We start from the raw sequence: 20,821 nt of genomic DNA, 5'->3' as shown, positions 1-20,821 counted from the left end.
GCTGTGCTGGGATGAGTCTAAACACTGCTGATTTTAAATGGCACATTCGTAAGAATGAAGTATCCAACAGCACACCTTGTTTTGGTAACTAATTCAGTAACCAAGTTTTATTTCCTTAGTAGTAGTTTAAAAGCTTTAGTGGTAAGGAATTAAGCAAGTTCGACATTAACAAATGGTTAATTGTCTCACCAAAGAGCATCGGGTCCACGGACCCCATTCGGATACCACACAATCCTCAGGACATGGCAGTTTGCACTCTCGAGAGCCCAGAGGCATCTCTTCTGGGTCACAGAGGTAATCCTCTACTTGGTCAGAGGGGCCATCCGCTGTGTTCTGCATACATCTAGAAGAAAACATGTCTATCAGTGAAGGAATCTGAACAATCAAACAATGGCCAACCCACAGGGGTCAAAGTTTCTCTTAAGACATCACCATGGAGGCAGGGGATGGGGAGCTTGGCATTTATTAAATAAAATTCTACAAACATAAAGACATAGAAGATCTCTGCCTCCCATAAATAGTTGGAGCCCTTCAGTATGATTTAAAAATCTCTGCTTGCATGTATCATTATCATCTTTTAAATTGTAGCCACTATGTGTATATATTCTGTATATACAAACTGTATGTGTCTTCCTCTGAAAGGAGAGAGTCATTTATTTACACCTAAATATCATGCAGAAACTGAAGCATTGGCCAAAGATACTCAGAGATGGGTTGTAATTTTGGAATATAATGCATTTTTTCCCTTTCAAGAAAAATAGTGGATTCCACAGAGAAGGTAGATTCACATATGATGGAAGACAAGGCACATTGATATCTCCTAGGGAGAGGTTTCATTAACTGCTTTTGAAAGTAACTGATGATATTTATCAAGTTATTTTGTCATTTAACAGGCAATTTTAGCTTCCCATTTGCTGATAACCTTAAAAGAAAGCCACAAGTGAGAGACAATCATTAGAGTAATAGCACGACTTCTCTAAATGGGGTTTGCTGGGATCTTCCTATAACTTGACCTTTTTTATTGTTAGCTTTCTTTTAACAGAATAAATCCAAACATTTCATTACATTTCATTCTGTTGTGAGCAGTCATAAAGGGCTCTTTAACTCATCTCTTGGAAATCTAATTAAAGTGGCTACTATTGGACTTTGCTTTTTACCATAGTTAATCTCTCCAGGCACTTTTCTAACAGAAGACAAAAACTTTATCCCTCATTTGTGAGTCAGAGAAGGTCAACCAAACTAACAGGTTTGGGAAGAGAACTGCATTGTAGGAGATGAAGAGGAAGGCTTGGGCTCTTAAGCCTCTCAAACCCACTGCAATGTTTTATTTATTTATTTTTTCCATTTATTTTTATTAGTTGGAGGCTAATTACTTTACAATATTGTAGTGGTTTTTGTCATAGATTGACATGAATCAGTCATGGATTTACATGTATTCCCCATCCCGGTCCCCCTTCCCACCTCCCTCTCTACCCGATCCCTCTGGGTCTTCCCAGTGCACCAGGCCCAAGCACTTGTCTCATGCATCCAACCTGGGCTGGTGATCTGTTTCACAATTGATAATATACATGTTCTCTCTAAACATCCCACCCTTACCTCCTTCCACAGAGTCCAAAAGTCTGTTCTGTACATCTCTGTCTCTTTTTCTGTTTTGCATTATATTACCGATTATACCTGGAATCTCAATTTTTCTCAGGGATTTACAATCAGTAGGGAGATTGCATCTTGACAGTTCTACTCTGCAGAATCACCTTTCCATACAGTGCTGCTGATTTTAAGAGAAATGTGGGTTTCCTGTGGGATGCATCAAAAACTGGAAAACTATGCTGTTGGTTTCGTCTTAACTGGGTTTATAACCTGAAAAAATATCCACACAGATACCCAACTCTGCATTTTTTTGTATGCTGAATATAAATATAAAAAGAAATCACTCATGTTGATGTTTGGCAGAAACCAACACAATACTGTAAAGCAATTATCCTTCAATTAAAGATAAATTTAAAAAATAAAAACGAATCACAAAAAACATGCAAATGTAGACGTTTTTGTAATTTCATTGTTGAAGGAAAAAAAATAAATTATACATTTTGGGGAGAGAATTTTAGTGTCCTAGGAAAAAATTTCTAGCTTCACTGGCATTTTAAAAATGCTCTGTTGACAGTAGCTCTGAGAGGACATGGAACAGACAGGACAGTTAAATCTCCAAAGTTGGATTTGTTGCTAAGAAAAGATTGCATTCATGTTAGGCTCTGACATGATGTACAAGGATTAACTTGCAAAATTACCTATTGATCCAGAGTTAGGGACAGATGTTCAATACTCTATTAAGTACTTATGTACATAAAACTTTATTTTCAAAGCCTTTTCTTTTCCTTCAGTTTTTATTATACAAGTAATAAATTCATTTTAGGAAAATCAGAAGAAACAATAAAAAATTCACTACATTATATCAGAGAGAACCACTCTTAGCAGACTACTGTATTTAAACATATATTTTCATTTCATTAAATAGGAATAAACTTTACCTACTATTTGCACCATTTAGGAAAAACATCAATAATATATGATAAACATCTCGTGTTATTAACTGTTTTTTTAAGACATACTTTTTAATGAATACATTTGAATTTTGCAATTTCAGCATTTAAATGTGCCACAACTGCTATAAACCCTTCTTGCTGACATTCAGATTATTTGTAAGTTTTATTTATTTGATTTTATATTAATGATATTTTTATCACTCTAGAATGGTGATAGTGGTTTAGTCCCACCACCACCATTTAGCACTGTGCAATACAGAAAAACTATTTGGATCAAGTCTTGAGCCCAAAGGAAGGCACTTTGAGTTCATTTGCTTTCTTCAAATGCCTGGACTTTTTCCATTCCATAAAAGAAGGGATTATGCTGTGAGAATATCAAACTGTTTTAGAAAACAGAGTCTAGAACCAAACTGGGGCCAAGGGTGGAGCCAGGCACTCACCACAGTTGTGGCAGTAAGGGGGTAGATTGCCTGCAGAAATAACCAAATCTGACTGGTTCTTATTACCATCATGTGCTGGAAATTTTAGAAAAATGTCAATGGAAAAATATTCTACCAGGGCAAATTGCTACTCTTCCTCAGTCTCTGCAATGTCACGCCACCTTAGAAGCTCAGCTGGTAAAGAATCCGCCTGCAATGCAGGAGACCCCAGTTTGATTCCTGGGTCTGAAAGATCTGCTGGAGAAAGGATAGGCTACTCATTCCAGCATTCCTGGGCTTCCCTTGTGGCTCAGCTGGTAAAGAATCTGACTGCAATCCTGGAGACCCCAATTTGATTCCTGGGTCTGAAAGATCCCCTGGAGAAGGGAAATGCTACCCATTCCAGTGTTTTGGCCTGGAGAATTCCATGGGCTGTATAGCCCACGGGGTCACAAAGAGTCAGACACGACTGAGTGGCTTTCACTTTCACACTTTCTTATCTTATAGATGTATTTGTCCCGAAATGTCACCCAGTGGTTGCATCTACCATGACATTTAACCTTAAGGAACATTATTACATGATAAGAAATTTTCATCAATTCTCTATTTACATTAAAAATGTTTACTGAAAAAATAAGTTGACCTTAAAAGTTACTTTGTTTAAGATGTGTTTGAAAATGTTGACAACAGCCACTTGGAAAGTAAACAGAAGCAACATATATAAACAGACAGCCAGAGGGAAAGCTGAAAGAAGCTACTGTCATTTCTGTATTAAAAAAACTCAAACTTTATCAAATTTTTAATATAAAGAAAATACTTTTATATTTTAAAGATAAAATTTAAATTTGACAGAAGAGTGGTAGAAAACAGAATATCTTTTTCTTCTCTGTTTCCCTATTAACTAATTTCCTCCACCCTCCATCTCATCCACTTTTTAATACTCAGAAAAATAACTTGAGAGTTAAGATGAGTGAGGTTTAAAAAAAGAGAGATTATTTTTATCAGAGCCAATGTTTTAGACAGAATCCCAAGGTTTTATGATATAAACATTAATTTGCTCTACTTTCCTACTGAAACAGATAAACAAACAGTCATATTAAATTCATGAAGAGTGAAAAAACATTTGAGTTTCAATGCAACTATGTCACTTTACTCACTGTCTGCTTAGGCACATTAATTACCTAGCACTTCTGAACCTTCTCTTAAAAGTGGAGATAATAAAGCCTCATATACTGATTTCCCAGGTTTGAGACCCTTAAGAAGCATATGCAGATGCTTTAGGTATAATTTAATGAGTTAATTTAATTGTATTACACTTATTACGGGCTTCCCTTGTAGCTCAGTCAGTAAAGAATCTGCCTGCAATGCAGGAGACCCGGGTTCAACTCCTGGGTTGGGAAGATCCCCTGGAGCAGGGAATGGCTACCCACTCCAGTATTCTTGCCTGGAAGATCTCATGGACAGAGGAGCCTGGTGGGCTACAGTCCATGGGGTCACAAGTGGCAGAGACAACTTAGCAACTAAACTACATTTTTTTACAATATTTCAATTGTATTGGGTTTTAGAGAATTTCTACGAGTACGACAGGGTCTCAGTTTGGAGAGAGAGCATCTAATTAAGGGGACAGACATGTAGATGGATCTTTCAAACACTAAGAGGGCATTAGAGAACAAGGCTGCTCAGTAGTATACAAGGATATCATACTTTCTATGACAATGGAAAAATACTGTGCTGTCTCAAAGAATAGCCACTAGCCCCCTCCGACTATGGAGCACTTAGCATAGGTCTAGTGTGGCTGAGGAAATGCATTTTATTTAATTTTCATTAGTTTAGATTTCAAGTGAAATAGCCACACGTGATGAGTGGCTACCCTACTGGCCACTGGGCACAGATAACACGAGTGGCATTAGCCAGCCAGGGGTTTTAGTGAAGGCTTCCCAGGGCAATGGGAGTATCCAAAAGGTAGACAGTTTGATGCTAAGGATAAAGAGTTTATAAAAGATTATCACTGAACTATGGTTAGAAATACAGTTGACCTTTAAGGAGGAACTGATTGGGGTTGGAAAATCTGCACTTAGTCCAGCTCACATTAACTACAGAGCTTTTTCCTGGCAAGAGCACGGTGAAGCAAAACTTCCAAAAATCAGAAGGCGGAGGTGACAAACCGCTGCTGGAAGCAGATGCTCTCAGAGCTTTCCATGAACCCAAGACTCCCTAAAAGTGAAGCCGCGGACAATCTCGCTCAGGAGACCTGTGGGGATGGCAGGTTCAGGCTGGCACACGAGAACTCGGGGGGCGCCGGCACCCTGGCTTCCCTACTTGGCCTTACCTCACTTTTCGGGTTTGCACCCCCTCTCCACAGTTGTCCCGCATGTTCGCAAAGGTCACTTTGCAGATGCTCCACGGCTCTGTGACCCACACGTACTGGCTGCAGTCACTGTGGCAAGGGACGACCTCATACACCTGAAACACACGGGCCTCAATGACCTCACACTGCAGTAATCATGATATTTCACTTTTACACCAGCCTCTCTTTTACTGTTCATCGTGCTAAAACAGGAAATGGAGGCCCTCGTGAGAGGTCGAGTTGCAGCAGTGAAGGGCAGGCAGGCCTAGCCCTGTTGTGATGTGCTGATCTGCTATCCCACTGTGGCTGGAGATCAGACCTCACGGACCACATCAGACACACTCATGCTTTCCTGGTCTGACCCTTACCACACGGTATTATAACTTCCTGGGCCAGGCCTCCTGTTCAGAGTTTCCTGTGTCTTCAGTACTTAGCCCGGGGTGTTCATATGTGAGGCATTCTATAGAGATTTGTTGAGTAAGATGAATAAATGAATAGAAGAATTGTCATTAATTTTTAAGTAATTAAGTAAGCACATAACAACACTTTTGAAACTGTGGTTTGGGAGAAGACTCTTGAGAGTTCCTTGGACCGCAAGGAGATCAAATCAGTCAACCCTAAAGGAAATCAACCCTGAATATTCACTGGAAGGACTGATGCTGAAGCTGAAACTCCAATATTTTAGCCACCTGATACAAAGAATTGACTCACTGGAAAAGACCCTGATGCTGTGGGAAAGACTGAAAGGCAGCAGCAGAAGAGGGCGGCGGAGGATGAGATGGTTAGATGGCATCACTGACTCAACGGGCATGAATGTGAGCAAACTCTGTGAGATGCTGGAGGACACGGGAGCCTGGCATTGGGCCGTCCATGGGGTCACAAAGAGTTGGATGCAATTTAGCGACTGAACAACAGTAAGAACACAGCATATAAAAGTAGCCGCTGCTGCTGCTAAGTCACTTCAGTCCTGTCTGACTCTGTGTGACCCCATAGATGGCAGCCCACCAGGCTCCCCCATCCCTGGGATGCTCCAGGCAAGAACACAGGAGTGGGTTGCCATTTCCTTCTCCAATAAAAGTAGCTATTTTAAAATAAATATAATTTGGCCCATTTTCCAAATAAGTATGTATGCCAGTAAGAAGTTTTTCATGTTCCATATAGGAAATTAAAAGATAAATAATATGAAATTCAGCTATCTTAAATAAAGTTATCTTAAATCATTTAGGGTTTGGAAGTAAGGTCTGAAACTGGTCTCATATTACACAGCTACAAAGCAGTGAGGGCCACATGGAATAAAGCAAATTGTCGGTGCTCTGGTGCCCATTAAAGCTTGCAGGTCCAGGTTTGCAGTGGTGTCGTTGGTTGGTTTCAGGATTTTTAGCACAATGAACCAACTATTGTCTTTTCTCAGTGAGAGAGAATGGAGTAAATCAATGAAAAAAAAAAAAAAAAAGGACTTTAATCCACTGCAACAGAGCTGATTCAATCATTAAAGAAAAATGCCTCTTAAAATTATTTCAAAATCTATGATAATTCAACTCTATTTCCTACTTTATACATACCCATCCATACACAATAATAGGTGAATATTTTACATAGTTATTCAATTCCAGAAAATACAGATTCAAATAGTCCATTGGAACCATTCTTTGTGCAAATTTTCATTTTACTAAACATTCCTGTAAAGTGAATAAAGTTGACCTACTACACATAGGAAAAAAGCATGCACTGTCGGAGTAAGAATCTGTAATTACTGTCATAAGTGATCACCTTCACGTTGCATTCTGTATTAAAATGTGACTAAATACTATTTTAGTATTTAGTAAAACATTACCCCATATGTTGTGGAGAATGATTGAATGTGGAGAATGATTGAATGTGGAGAATGTGGAGAATGATCGAAGGGGAAATGCCCTCTTTCCTAGTCCTTTGACGGCTTTCATTTTAATCTCCTACGCTGAAGAGAATACAAATCAGTTCAGAGCGGCCTCCCGCAACCACCTGGAGCCCACCTACTCCTCTCCCTCACTTTCTGAGAAGCAGGAGACAGGAGATGTCACTGCCTCTCAAGGCGAGTGATTTAAGCTTGTTCTCCCCTATCCCCGTACCTTAGGCCCTGATTTTAAAACGAGAAAACACATGTAACACATTAGGGGAAAAAAAGGAACAGCTGCAGAAGAAAAGTTTATGAAAACTATGACTTCTTTTGTGTAAAAGATAAAAAGAATACATTCTCTGATACCAGGAGTAAAATGGAAACCAACAGCACCCTATCATGAACCATGAAGTTTAGCAGTTCTTACCTGGGCCTGGAGCAGGGTTCACCAGGAATGAGGAAAAGGGAAAGAAACAGAGACAAGTTAAAATGTCAGTGTATTTGGAGAGAAGATCTCACGCTCTAAGTTTCAAGTACTATCCATATAAAAAAGGTGGGTTTTATTTTCTTTTTTGGTATTTTTTTTGGTAAATGACTCGAACATTTATCTTAGACCTTGAAATAGAAAAGCCAACTCCTTATTGTTTAAAATTAAGATACACAAATGAATTGCAAACAGCACAGCCCAGGAAAGGATTTGATAGGCAGGATGAAGAAATCTTAGAAAACCGAGTAGACCTCAAAATATGTATCATGGGGAATTAATATATGACTGCAAATATCTGGTGGACCAAGCTGTGAGTGGGCTATTTATAGACTGATTGATCTTAATCAATTCATTCAACCATATTTCTGAGGAAATGAGTATTTGCTTCCTCAAATGGAAAATGGAACCTCAGAAACCATTTTCAAGGCAAACTATCACAGATTGCTTATTGAGGAATGTATGGCTGCAGTAAAAATCTATATGACTTATAATTTTCACAAATTCACACCAAAAACCCCACCAATTTTCAGTTATACAAACCTTTGCATATTCTTTACTTTTCTTACATTTTACTAACAAATAAATCCTTAGAAGTTTCTACTTTTAATGTAGAATATTTATGCTCAAAGACTCAGAAATCGATTATTTCCTGTTTCAGTTTCGATTTTCCCATTGTACATGTCTCAATATTCCACCAGTAGACTGGTAACAAATACTCAGATATCATACTCTGCATTAGATTTTATCAGAGTGACAGAGGAGTGGCTTAGGGAAAAGTTTCAGTAGCAAAGACAGCTTGGCACAGCCAGTTTGAACTTTCCTAAATTCACTACATAAAAGACGCTGAGGCAAACAAAACTTACTTTAAATTCTGGCTGGCTGTACACATACATACTAAAGGTAAGAAAATGTGTAGAGGTTATTCAAAACGTGGATAAAAATGATTGAAATTTGTTTACTATTGGAAATTCAATATTTCAAAACTTGTAGAAAAATATTGTTTTGTATTATAAACATTACATTTCAGTTATTCTGTTTCATCAGGGTCACGCACTTTCTTCTTCAGAAATAGTTACTGGGATAGAGAAACCCAACTACCAGTAGATGGCAGCAGTGCAGTATATTAGTCACTGTTAGTTGCACTTATTTAAGGGCAAGTTAAGCGATTTTACTTGGGAAAAATCAACATTCTTTTAGAAGACTTCCTATGCAATTTAATTCTCCACTTTCCTGGCCCTTAATTGCTTTATTCAAAAGTTATTTTATTTTTCTATAATTTACTTTCATTGTGATGAACAAAGGTTATTTTGGGAAGGCAAATGTATATGGGTTAGCAGTGTATTTGAAGGTTAAAATTAGACAATCTATGTGTGTATGAAATGTACATACATATTTAAATTTGGTTCATACATATAACTTGGTTCTTTTGAGACTTAAATATATATCTTAATATCCACACACATATCTTCATATCTAGTGTGAAATTCACTATCTGTTAATTCTCATGTAGGCCAAACATGGCAATAACTGTCTGATGAATCTTATGTTACATTAAACGAGTAATCTTATATTAAACAATTCCCCCTATTAGATATTTCACTCTTTATTTCCAGTGGGACACAAGTAATAACTATGAATAGCTGCTAACAAAGTGTGTATTCAAAGTCAAAGAAAGTTCCAAATAACACTGAAAAGGCCAATCACCAAATTGATAGATAACATACAGTTACTCTGACACCATCTTCATCTCTCTTTCTTCTTAACATATTTAATATCAAACAGAATATATATTTCCCAATTTTTGACCCACACCATACATACTTTCCTTTGTATGGTTGGCAATTGAGATTTTTTTTCTGAGTCTAATGGATTTATCAGATAAGACAATCTTGCTCTCAACACTCAAATTACTGTATGACAACAGATTAAATACCTTGACAGTATTTCAAAGGTTGATTTCATTTGTTTATTTCCATTGAATTATATTAATATGCACAAATATGCACATACTGTATATTAAATCTCTTGCAAATACAGAGGTCATCCATCTGACTTGTAATTTTAATAATTTACTCAGGCATGGTAAAGATAAAGTGGGTCAAATATCTTATTCAGGGGTTATTATTCATTCTCTATTTTGGGTAAAAAAAAAAAAAAAGAGAGATCAACGTGCATCTAAGAGGTATTTTGCAATATTGCCAAGAGCAGCAAATACCTGGTTGACATGATCCAGCTTGGGGCACGGCCTCCCTCCATTATAGGGCTTTTCACGCAGCCATTTGGACCGAACCTTCACGCCGCTCCCGCAGGATCTGCTGCAGCGAGACCAATTGGACCACTCACTGAGCTTGCAGTCAGAGGGGCAGGGGATGATGCAGGCCTCTTCAATGTAACCTGTGCGGACAAAAGTGAGACAAGAGCTGTCTCCTCCACATGTCACTCGGCTATTACCGCCCACCATTCCAGCCCATTGAGAAGGTCCACATTTGACTTGCCAGCAACACGCAAATATAGCGGTGTCTCTGTCATTAGGGACTCAGATTAAATCCTGCAGGAAAACGACACCTAACACAGCGACTCTGTTCAAGTAACAGCTGAACAGCGCCTGCCATATGATCTGCTTAGGATTCATGCTCACCATCTTCCAACATTTCTGACTTCCTGACAGCTCGTGTTTAATTGACAGCAACCTGTCTGCTGCCATGTCATTCTCATGCTGCCAGAATAATACATTAAAAAAATTATAACAGTTTTCTATGAAATCCTATCTGCTAATGTCACATAAGTTCAAGTGTCTGAGTCCATGCAACATTCTTCCTCAAGAAGAAAGCCGGACCCTCTCAATCAATATTCAAAAGGAACCATTTAACTTAGCACCTTATGTTTCGCTTTCACTGAAAATCAAGTCTGATGAAGAAAAATGAAAGATGTTAAATAAATAATGCCTCATATTATTATAGTGCTGTCAATTTCAAAGCACCTTCACATACCGTATTCATTTGATTCTCTTGAAAATAGCATAAATGTAGTGGGCATGTACTGATGCTTTACTGGACAGATAAGATAAATACAGAGAGAGAAATGACAGGGCAAGGTCATGCAATCAGAGATGAGGCTAGGATCTAGTCTAGTCTAGCACTCATTCCATCAAATCAAACAGTCAATTAATTTAAGAGTCTGCAGATTTATCCTTAGAAATGGGAGCATTTTCCTTAACCACTCCCCCAGTACCAACTTGGCACTTCACAGTTATCAATTCATCTGTATTTTTCTCAAGACAAGTAAGTGGAAAAAAGCAAAATTCCCCTGGTCAAGAGTCAAATGTTATCCTCTGTCACACTCTGCCTGTGAGAATGTTCCAGAAACAAGAGAACACTCTGCTCTTATCATTTGACATCAATGCCAAAGATTCCATTTTGAAAATGACTATCATGTAAACAGTTTCTATTAAGAACTCTAGGTAGACTTTTAAAAACTTTATTGTGACATAATTTATATATCATAAAAGTCAGCTCATGTTTTGGTCTTTAATATAGTCTGTGTCATGCAACCATCACCACTATCTGCTTTGAGAACATTTTCATTACCACTGCTATACCTATTAGCAGCCATTTCCCATTTTCCCCTACCGTGCTCTAGCAACCACTAATCTAGATTGCATCTCTTAAGAATTCACCTATTCTGAACATTTTATAAAATGAAATCAAATATTATGCTTTATGATCGGCTTCTTTTACTTAGTACAATGTTTTCAGGATTCTTCTATGTTGGGACATTTGTTCATGCCTCATTCCTTTTTATAACTAAACAGTATTCCATTATATGGACATATCATATCTTTTAATCCTTTCATCAGTTGATGGACATTTTAGTTTCCATGCTTTGTACATTACAAATAATGCTGTGAATATTTGTGTACAAGCGTCTGTACACATGAGTTTTCAATTCTCTTGGGTATGTATCTAGGAACGGAACTACTTGATCATATGATAACTCTTTATTTAACTTTTTACTGAAATGCCAAACTGTTTTCCAAAGTGACTGTACCACTTTACAATACCACTAGCAGGATATGAGTGTTCCACTTTATACATTTGTCAAAACTCATTTATTATGTCTCTTTTATTTTAGTGTTCTTTGAAGAACAAAAGTTTAAATGGTAAAGAAGTCCAATTAATCTATTTTTATTTTTATTTCTGTGCTTTGATGTCCTATCTGGAAACCATTATCTAATCCAAGGTCATAAAGGTTAAAACACCCATTTTTTTCTCAAGAGTTTTATAGTTTTAGTTCTTATATTTAGGTATATAATTCATTTTGAGGCAAGCTAAAAATGTCTAGTCACTTACAAACCCATGTCATCAGTAACCAAATTACTTAATGTTTATAAAAGACAATTACATAACAAAAAGCCAACTATTTCCAAGTATTATCAAAACCACTTTAGTAAAAGAACACTAGTATTTCATATGTAATAAATTATTGAAATATTTCTAGAATTGCATTTCCTACCTTGTGCATGTGTGTATGCTAAGTTGTATTCAACTTTTTGCAACTCTATGAACTGCAGCCTGCCAGGATTCTCTGTCCATGGGATTCTCCAGGCAAGAATACTGGAGTGGGCAATGCCCTCCTCCAGGGGATCATCCTGACCCAGGGATCAAACCTGAGTCTCTTCTGTCATCTGCACTGGCAAGCAGATTCTTTACCACTAGCACCACCTTTCCTGGCTTGCAAAACATCAAAATAACTGCAGAAACAAACCTCTAACCTTTTGTCATTCAGTAATTATAACTGACAGTAGACTCACATGATTTTTCATGTCACTACTTCAGAGTAACAGATAAATGGAAATTCTTTCCATTTTATCTGCTCAAGTACAATGGCATTGGTGAAATATGTCATGTCTGACTTCAGTTTCATTCACATTGTATTATTAAGTAAGCAGATATAAAATTTTTATGTTTGATCTTCCAATAGAGTATTCCAGAAAATGTCTCTCCAATAAAACTCAATCTATTAAATTGCTGAAAGATACAAATTAGACACTGAGATAAAGACACAACTGCAAAAGAGTATAATGCTTAGCATTCCATTTTAATTTTCTAATGTGTAACAACATTCAATAATTGCCTGTCATGTTTATCTCATACAATTAAAATCCTTAATGCTGCTAGTGAACTGCCAGATAAGCATTCCCCTGCCTTCTCCACTAGGATCATTTTTGAGGGCAATTAACGCCAAACGATCATGGGGGATAGAAAGACAGAAACATCTGAAGCGTTTTAAGGCTAAATAAACTGCTGGCATCTTGAAGCAATTTATGGTTCCCGAGAATGCTGGAATAAAATAAATGACTTCACAATGAGGGTGTTAAAACTTGGTAGCTCAACACAGAATATGACACATGAAAAAATCAAACTCCTGAATTTGATTGTAGTTTTTGTATCTCTATCTCTCCTGATGGCTGCTTTCAGGTTGAAATGAATACAAAATTATTAGGCTTTGAGTGGCAACCAGAGGACCTTTGAGATACATCCAGTCACCTCATTCATTTGAATTATGAATGTGCAGATAAAATAGCTTTCAACAACTTTCCCAATTATGATATTGTGCTATTGAAAGGTGTACTGTTGATAGATTAAAGAATTCATTTTGAAAGCATGTGGAACATATTGGTTGGTTCTGATTTACAGCTGTGTGAATGAGCTCTGTTGGCACTCCATTGGAAACATCTGGATTAATCTCAAAAGTGACCTGAAAAATCTATCCTGCTTAAATATGTGTTATATGCACATGACTACAATTGCAAATGAGGACATTTAGCTAGAAGTTTATCTACAGTGGTCTTTATGGATTTGAAAATACTGAAAAAAGGTCACTGAAAAGTAGTTTCAAAATGAATAGAATATTCTTTTGTAATTATATATTAAGAACTGATAACTTGAAAAGCTGGGGAAACTAAAGTACCATGTATATATCCAAACTCCTATAATCAACTATTCTACCTATAAAATTCTTATATTCAGTGTATGAAAGGTTATGAATCAACCCTGGGCAACTAAAATGTTCATAATGAAGTATTCGGGTAAGTTTATATAACTGCAATAAACAGTTATTTTAATTTTATTTTTATCTTTTTGTTTCCTATACATGTGAAGACATATCTCTTCATATCTGCTAGTATTCGGGTAAGTTTATATAACTGCAATAAACAGTTATTTTAATTTTATTTTTATCTTTTTGTTTCCTATACATGTGAAGACATATCTCTTCATATCTGCTAGGTACTTAAAGACTTTCTCAGAAAATTTCAACATCAGTTTTAATTGCTGTCAGATTTTGTAGCTGTTGCTCTTCCAATACTGATAGCTTATCCAATGACTAGGAGCATTCAGATTCAGGCAGTATACCTATGTAGTTCACGATCAAGGCCATTTCTAATAGCAAACTCTAAAACGCTGCTGTATAATGATGACTTTGGCTGTTCTGTTTCTCTGATTCCTGGCAGACAGCTTCTAAGCTCTGAAATTTCCTGAGTGACAGGAGTATCTTTGTTATTCATGGTGGGCCTCTTAGACTACATGTGAGTTTATGAGAAGATGTCTAAGGAAGGGGGATGACTGTACCACGAAGAGCAACCATGTATTTAAAAAGCTTGGGGCTTTCAGCCTCTTGATATCCTCCCAGCCTATGGGGAGAGGAGATTGAGTTTAACTGTATGGTCAGTGATTCAGCTAATAATGCCTACATAACAACTCCTTCCCCACTAGAAAACTCTGGATACAAAAGCTCAGGCTGGCAAAGGACATCCATGGGCCAAGATGGTGATATCTCCTGGTTCCACAAGACGACAGCACAGATGCCCAGTGTTTGGGACCCTCCCAGCCTTCATCTATGTGTCCTTTCTATTGACTGGTTCTGATTTTCATCCTTTTGCTATAATAAAACTCTAAGTATGGTGCTTTTTGAGTTCTCTGAATCATCCCAGTGAATCATTGAACCTGAGCAAGTAGTGGGAACCCTGAAATCTGTGGCCAGTTGGTCAGAAGTAAGGCTCACCTGGGAACCCTGAACATGCACAGCTCGTGTCTGAAGCAAGAGCAGTCTTGTAGAGGACTGAACCCTTAGCCTGTGAAGTTTAGCCCAAGTCCAGGTAGTCAGTGTCAGAAATGAATTCTACTTTCAGATGTATATATTTTATTTAAAAAGGAAATAAACTTATTTATGCAGGAGCCCATATCCAAAGTTTACTTATTCAACCAAAATAAAAACTTTGAGAATAATCAGATACATGAAGGCATTTATGGATTTTTTTCTCCCCAAATCTAACATTTATAACTTTAACTAATATTGTATTAAAAATTGGAAAAAAAGTTCTAAGAACTCATTTTGGAAATAGGGCTTTGTCAGTAATATAAACATATTTGACAGAGTATTCAGATTACGAAGTAATGGGAAATAAGTTAACTTTGAAACAGCAGAGTGATTTATCTTGAACTGGATCCAAGGCAGGGCACTGTTCTTTTAGTCAACAAGAATCACACAATGACACAAAGTATTTCCAAAGGATGATCTTTAAACATTAGCTTGTTAGATTATTGGCTTCCCTGGGGGCTCAGACAGTAAAGAATCTGCCTGCAATGTGGGAGACCTGGGTTTGATTCCTGGGTTGGGAAGATCCTAATAAGTGTTAAACATGAATTTTATAAATTACATGGTCAAGCAAGTTGGAAAATTGTTGCATTAAACTAGGTTAAACAGGCCTATTTACCCTGGGCTTTCTCTTTTTTGTGTGTTGTTTGTTTGCTAACATGAACAGTGAATCTCTAGGAGAATGATTCAGACACTGCATTATATGCTTCTTAACTTTTTCCTACAGCATCTCCCTGGACCAGTGAGAAACAGATCATTCCAATAGGTTGTAATTATAATGCATTAAAACTGGATTCATGTTTTGAGCTGTACAGAGTTTTAATGTTTAATTAGATCTTTTTATGTCCATTTCTAGATAAGGGAAAAATGCAAAAGCTAACAAAAAAAAAAACCCCTAAAGTTAAGAAAATTTCTTCTTAGTTTATACTTTAAAGTTTTAAAGAAGTAAAGGTTAAACATATGGCAAAGAGAGAAGAAATTGTTATGCAGATAAACTTCTTGAATATTTTTTTAATGACTATTTTAAATGACCATTTTGTGTTTATGCAGATTAGCTACAATTTCCTGCAGGGATAAGCTGGCTTTCAATGTAACTATGAAAAAATGGCTAAACATTGAGAGTAAATGCAAGTGAAGATTTTCCTTTTAAATTTAACTTTAAAATCCCCACAAATATGTTGGCGTGCTCTCAGATTACTTTTTGAGCCCATTGATACGGTTTATGTCTAATATAAACCATGTGGTTTATGTCTAATTCTTCATTCATTTACAAAAAAAATTCCTATGCATCAGCCTTGCTCATTATATAATCATTTTGATGGTACTTTGAAGTAGAAAAAGACCAGGGATCGAACTTTAGTTTCCTGTGTCTCCTGCATTGTAGACGGATTCTTTACCCCCAAGCCATAGGGGGAGTCCTGAAATGAGACCACACTCAACTAAAGGGTATTAGACTGTATTCAACTAATGGATATTACAATTACTTTGGACTTGCAAGGCATTAATATAACAGGATTCCATATGAGGGTCAGTTAGTATCTCTATGAATTATGAAACCTTATAATACAATAGGCTTCCCTGCTGGCTCAGCGGTAAAGAAGCTGCCTGCAATGCAGGAGATGCAGGTTCCATTCCTGGGTCGGGAAGACTCCCTGGAGGAGGAACTGGCAGCCCACTCCAGTATTCTTGCCTGGGAAATCCCACAGACAGAGGAGCCTGGAAGGCTATAGTCCCTGGGGTAGCAAAAAAGTCGGACAAGACTTAGTGACTAAACAACTACAACAACCTCAAGAACAACATAACACGACAGGAGTAATGAACAACTTTGTGGCTGTATCAGTCAAATTACCATAGTTATCAGCAAGATTATCACACCTAATCGTTTCACTGAAGTTGGTTATCTTAGGGCTTCCCTTGTGGCTCAGCTGGTAAAGAATCAGCCTGCAATGCGGGAGACCTGGGTTCGATCCTTGGGCTGGGAAGATCCCCTGGAGAAGGAAAAGGCTACCCACTCCAGTATTCTGGCCTGGAGAATTCCACGGGCTGTATAGACTATGGGGTCGTCGCAAAGAGTTGGACACGACTGAGCGACTTCCACTCACTCAGTGCTATCTTTCCTCTAAGGCATTGGGGAGGTGGAGGGGTCAGAGCCCAAAAGAAAGGATGTGGAATAAAACATAATAGCAGATATTGTTGATAAAGGCAAAGGTAAATAGATTTTTCTCTGCTGCTGCTGCATATAATGAATTGTCCTTGGTAGTTAAATTTTATTTTAGGCAGTGAAACACTTTGTTCCTAAAAAAGTAGAAAGCCCAGTAAGTGTACGGGGTATCCTGGAGGCTATGTTTGACAGCCTGGCCTGAGGGGCTCCATGGAGCCCAGTTTAAAAGCTTATAAGTAAGTACTACTAGGTTGAGGTCTCTGTGACGTGGAGCACACAGCACTTAGTGATAACACCAGAAGTATTCCCATCTCATACAGCGTGGATGGTGGCTGCAGGAAAACTGCCGAGGAGAGTCACCCTCAACCTCAACGGTCCTCCTGGAGGGCGCCTGTTAGAAAATAATGCTGGCATCCAAAAAAAAAAAAAAGAAAATAATGCTGGCATCCACACTTTATTTACACTCCACCCTAGGCACCTGGTTTCCTTTTGTACCAACATATCCACAGTAGCCCTTTCTTTATTTCCCTGGTTCTTTAAACTTGCATCTTCTATCTCAGGGCAAGTCTTTCTCATTCTCTGCCTGTCTTTTTACATTTGAAGGGAAAAAGATCTCAATTGTGAAAGATGACTGTAAAACCAACACTAGCTTTATCTGTGTTATCAAATGAAAGGTTTAAATTCTAAAATGAATTAAGACATTAGAAAAATACTACCAACTGAAAAAGTTTCTTAGAGAAATCAGCACTCCATTTCAGCTCATTTAAAAAAACTCTCTATACTGTCTTTTTTCCTGGTTTAATGAAACATGCTCTTTCTCAAATACAGGCATCTACTACAATAAGGAATAATTTCTCATTCTATTTTGTTTCTAATTAACCTTTAACATTAAACATATCATCTTCTATAGAATTTCATTACAAAAAGGAAAACATTCCAGGTATATTATGGTTCAGTAGTCATGTAGGTTATTTCAGAATCTACTTTCTTCATATCCATAATTAATTTTATCAGATGTACTCTGAACTCCACAATGTCTTAAAAGTATATGTTCTAGATGTAAACTTTACTTGTAAATTGAGTACTCTCTGAATTTTAAAAATTTCAGCTGGGTACTTGTACAAGAAATACACTTAGGATGCATTCCTTTTCTCAGTTTTGTTGATGGTCTTTTTTTGTTCCCATAAATCCTAATAGGAAAAAAACCCCACACTTGGTGGCATGTATACGAGAATTTCTGACTGATAAGGCAGCATCTAGCATTTACAGTTCCTTACAACATTGAGGGACGATCATTCAAACATGATACCTGTTTTCAAATCATCCACATCATAACTGCAGGAAACTGGTGAAATAAAGATGTAGATCATTTAGGTTATTATGCAATAATATTAAGCGTTGCCATAAGGGTAAGCTATCATTATAAAATGAGAACATCTTACTAAAAAGCTTTTGTTTCACTTGTAAAGTTTGCAGAGCTTTCTTTTTATTAAAATAATTAGTATTGCAGTACAAACCCCCGATGAAGCAACCTGTAAGAATGACTGTGGGTGCCAGAAAGGGTTTTGCAAAATATCAAATTTTAATGAACCCCACTGATGCTTCCAAAACTAACTGCTAAAGCTAAAGCTTCATTACTGTCCAGAAGGTTCTCTGTAATACCATTCATAAACATGCTAGGCAAAGAGAGAAAGCATGAAAGAATCAATACAAATCATAATATTTTAGAATTAATGTTAAAGGGAAATTAATCTTATACTACTGAGGCATTAGACAAACTATGCTGAACAATTCAATAGCGACTGTAGTTAAAAAACTGAAATAATTAAGAGTGTAATGTGACCTGGAACAAGTAGTACAGCTATCTGAATGCCAGCATGATGGTCAAAAGGCAGTACATAGTCCTGGAATTGAGTCACTGGATTGTGACTGCTGAGTGTACAAAGTCAAAAGCACACACAACACTTTAATACAACACCGTACTCTGTTTATGAATAGAGCAATAAATAAACACACAGCTCTCTCCTATTTCCCTATCTGAGCCAAAAAAGACTTTCCTCTTCTCAGGGCAACCGTTAACTTGCCAATATCCTTTCACAGAAGATCCTACAGAACTCATTCTTGTTTCAAAATCATACCTAAACAGGTATTTACTTTATAAAGATGCATATTTACAAATTTTAAAAACTTCCTAATGTTTGTGCTCCTCCCCACAACTGCTAAGCAAGTGAACTATCATCCACTAGGTGTTGATTATTTTGACACCCTCTGCACACACCCACCTCCCCACCATCTTGTCAGAATGCAGATTCTGATTCAGCAGCTCTGCAATGTGGGCTGAATTTCCAGTGGCTTTTCTGGAATGTCTATGCTGCTGGTCTGAGTAAGAAAGGTTCAAATCCCAGTTGGCAAATGATAGCCTAGGTTGACAGCCTATGTTTGTAAATGAAGTTTTACTGGAACATAACTGTGCAATTCACTCACATATTGTCTCTGGCTGCTTTCATGCTATAACTGCAGAATTGGCTAGTGGTTACAGATACCTTTTGGCCTGCAGAGCCTGAAATATTTGCTTTTGGCCCTTTAGGAAAACATTTGATAACAAGTAATTTAACCATGGACAGTGGAGCCTGGTAGGCTACAGTCTATGGGGTCACAAAAAGTCAGACATGAAAGAAGCAACTGAGTGTGCACGCAACTTAACCTAAAAGCTGATTCTCAAGTTTCCCTGAGTCTGTCCAAGTTGGTAAGTATTTGATAGGTATCAACAGCAATATATAAAATTACTTTTAGGTGATAGGAGACCTATGTATACATAACAGCGTGGGCTCAGAAAAGCTAGGCTTTTCTGCTTATTTGACATTAACAGATGATAAAACATGACAAATAAAAATGAGTTCAATTTTAGAATACCTGATGATGGTGCACTGTGGCTTAAACTCGATATGAGGAACATCAAAGACAAATATGCCGAGAGTAAAGATTGAAGAGAAGTGTTTGGAAGAAATTACATAATTCAAAGAGCTCAAGACTTGAGCATCTGGTGCTTTCTCAATTTATCCCATTCACCTTGAAAGTGTTGTTTTGAGATAAATCTAATAGAAATGTTATTCCTTATTTTTTCAAGGAAAGTTGAGTGGACACAAAGAGAATTAAATAAAAATTCAATATTCCCAATTAAAGTTGCAAACATAGGCTGGGAAAAAGCAAGTTGTCACAGTTACTAATATAAACCAAGAGATAAGCTGCTGTCCAAACCTGGTGTTGTACAAATTAGGCAATTCTGAACCTACATACAATTTAGTAGGGAGAAAGAAGCATACATACTTGATGAATAGCATATAGAAAGTTTGTGGCATGTATATGTTTTATTCCAAAGATCTCAGTTGTTCTCAGTGATCTGTTTGATTATATCCCAGAACTGTGACAGAGGGAAGGACACTATTTGAAAAAAGTGTCCAAGCCTGATTGTGGATCAAAGACAGCTACAAAAATTCTCTCCAACTCTTCACTCATTCACTCATTCTACAAATACTTACTGAGCACCTACTGTTCTAGTGCTTGGGATACGTGAGTGAATAGAGTAGTCAAAGATAACTACATCAATCCATGTTTTTGTACAGGAGATGCAAAACAGATAAAAATATAAGAAATAAATTACATGGAATGTTATGGAGTGATACATATTTTTGAAATACAAAATGTTGAGCAGAAAAAGGGGTTTTGGGCAATCTGGGTAGGGTTGAGGGACAACATAATAAAATCTGTCACATTTCAACAAAAATCTTGAATACATATACCTTGCGTAAGCTAGGTTACCTCTATGATTCTTTAAA

General features: G+C 37.2%; 1 protein-coding gene across 1 annotated transcript in view; it reads right to left on the bottom strand.

The window, feature by feature from the left end:
* THSD7A (thrombospondin type 1 domain containing 7A) overlaps positions 1-20,821 on the bottom strand; it is a 446,988-nt gene that overhangs the window by 36,085 nt on the left and 390,082 nt on the right. Inside the window, exons 14-16 of the mRNA XM_070470953.1 lie at positions 9,885-10,063; positions 5,289-5,437; positions 190-343 (exon numbers count right to left, since the gene is read on the bottom strand). Coding sequence (XP_070327054.1) covers positions 190-343; positions 5,289-5,437; positions 9,885-10,063 — 482 coding nt within the window. The remainder of the gene's footprint in view (positions 1-189; positions 344-5,288; positions 5,438-9,884; positions 10,064-20,821) is intronic.

The sequence above is a fragment of the Odocoileus virginianus genome, chromosome 1, assembly GCF_023699985.2.
Source record: "Odocoileus virginianus isolate 20LAN1187 ecotype Illinois chromosome 1, Ovbor_1.2, whole genome shotgun sequence".
NCBI lineage: Eukaryota > Metazoa > Chordata > Mammalia > Artiodactyla > Cervidae > Odocoileus > Odocoileus virginianus.
Note: the sequence above shows the minus strand (reverse complement) of the source record. Positions and strands in the feature narration are given on the sequence as shown.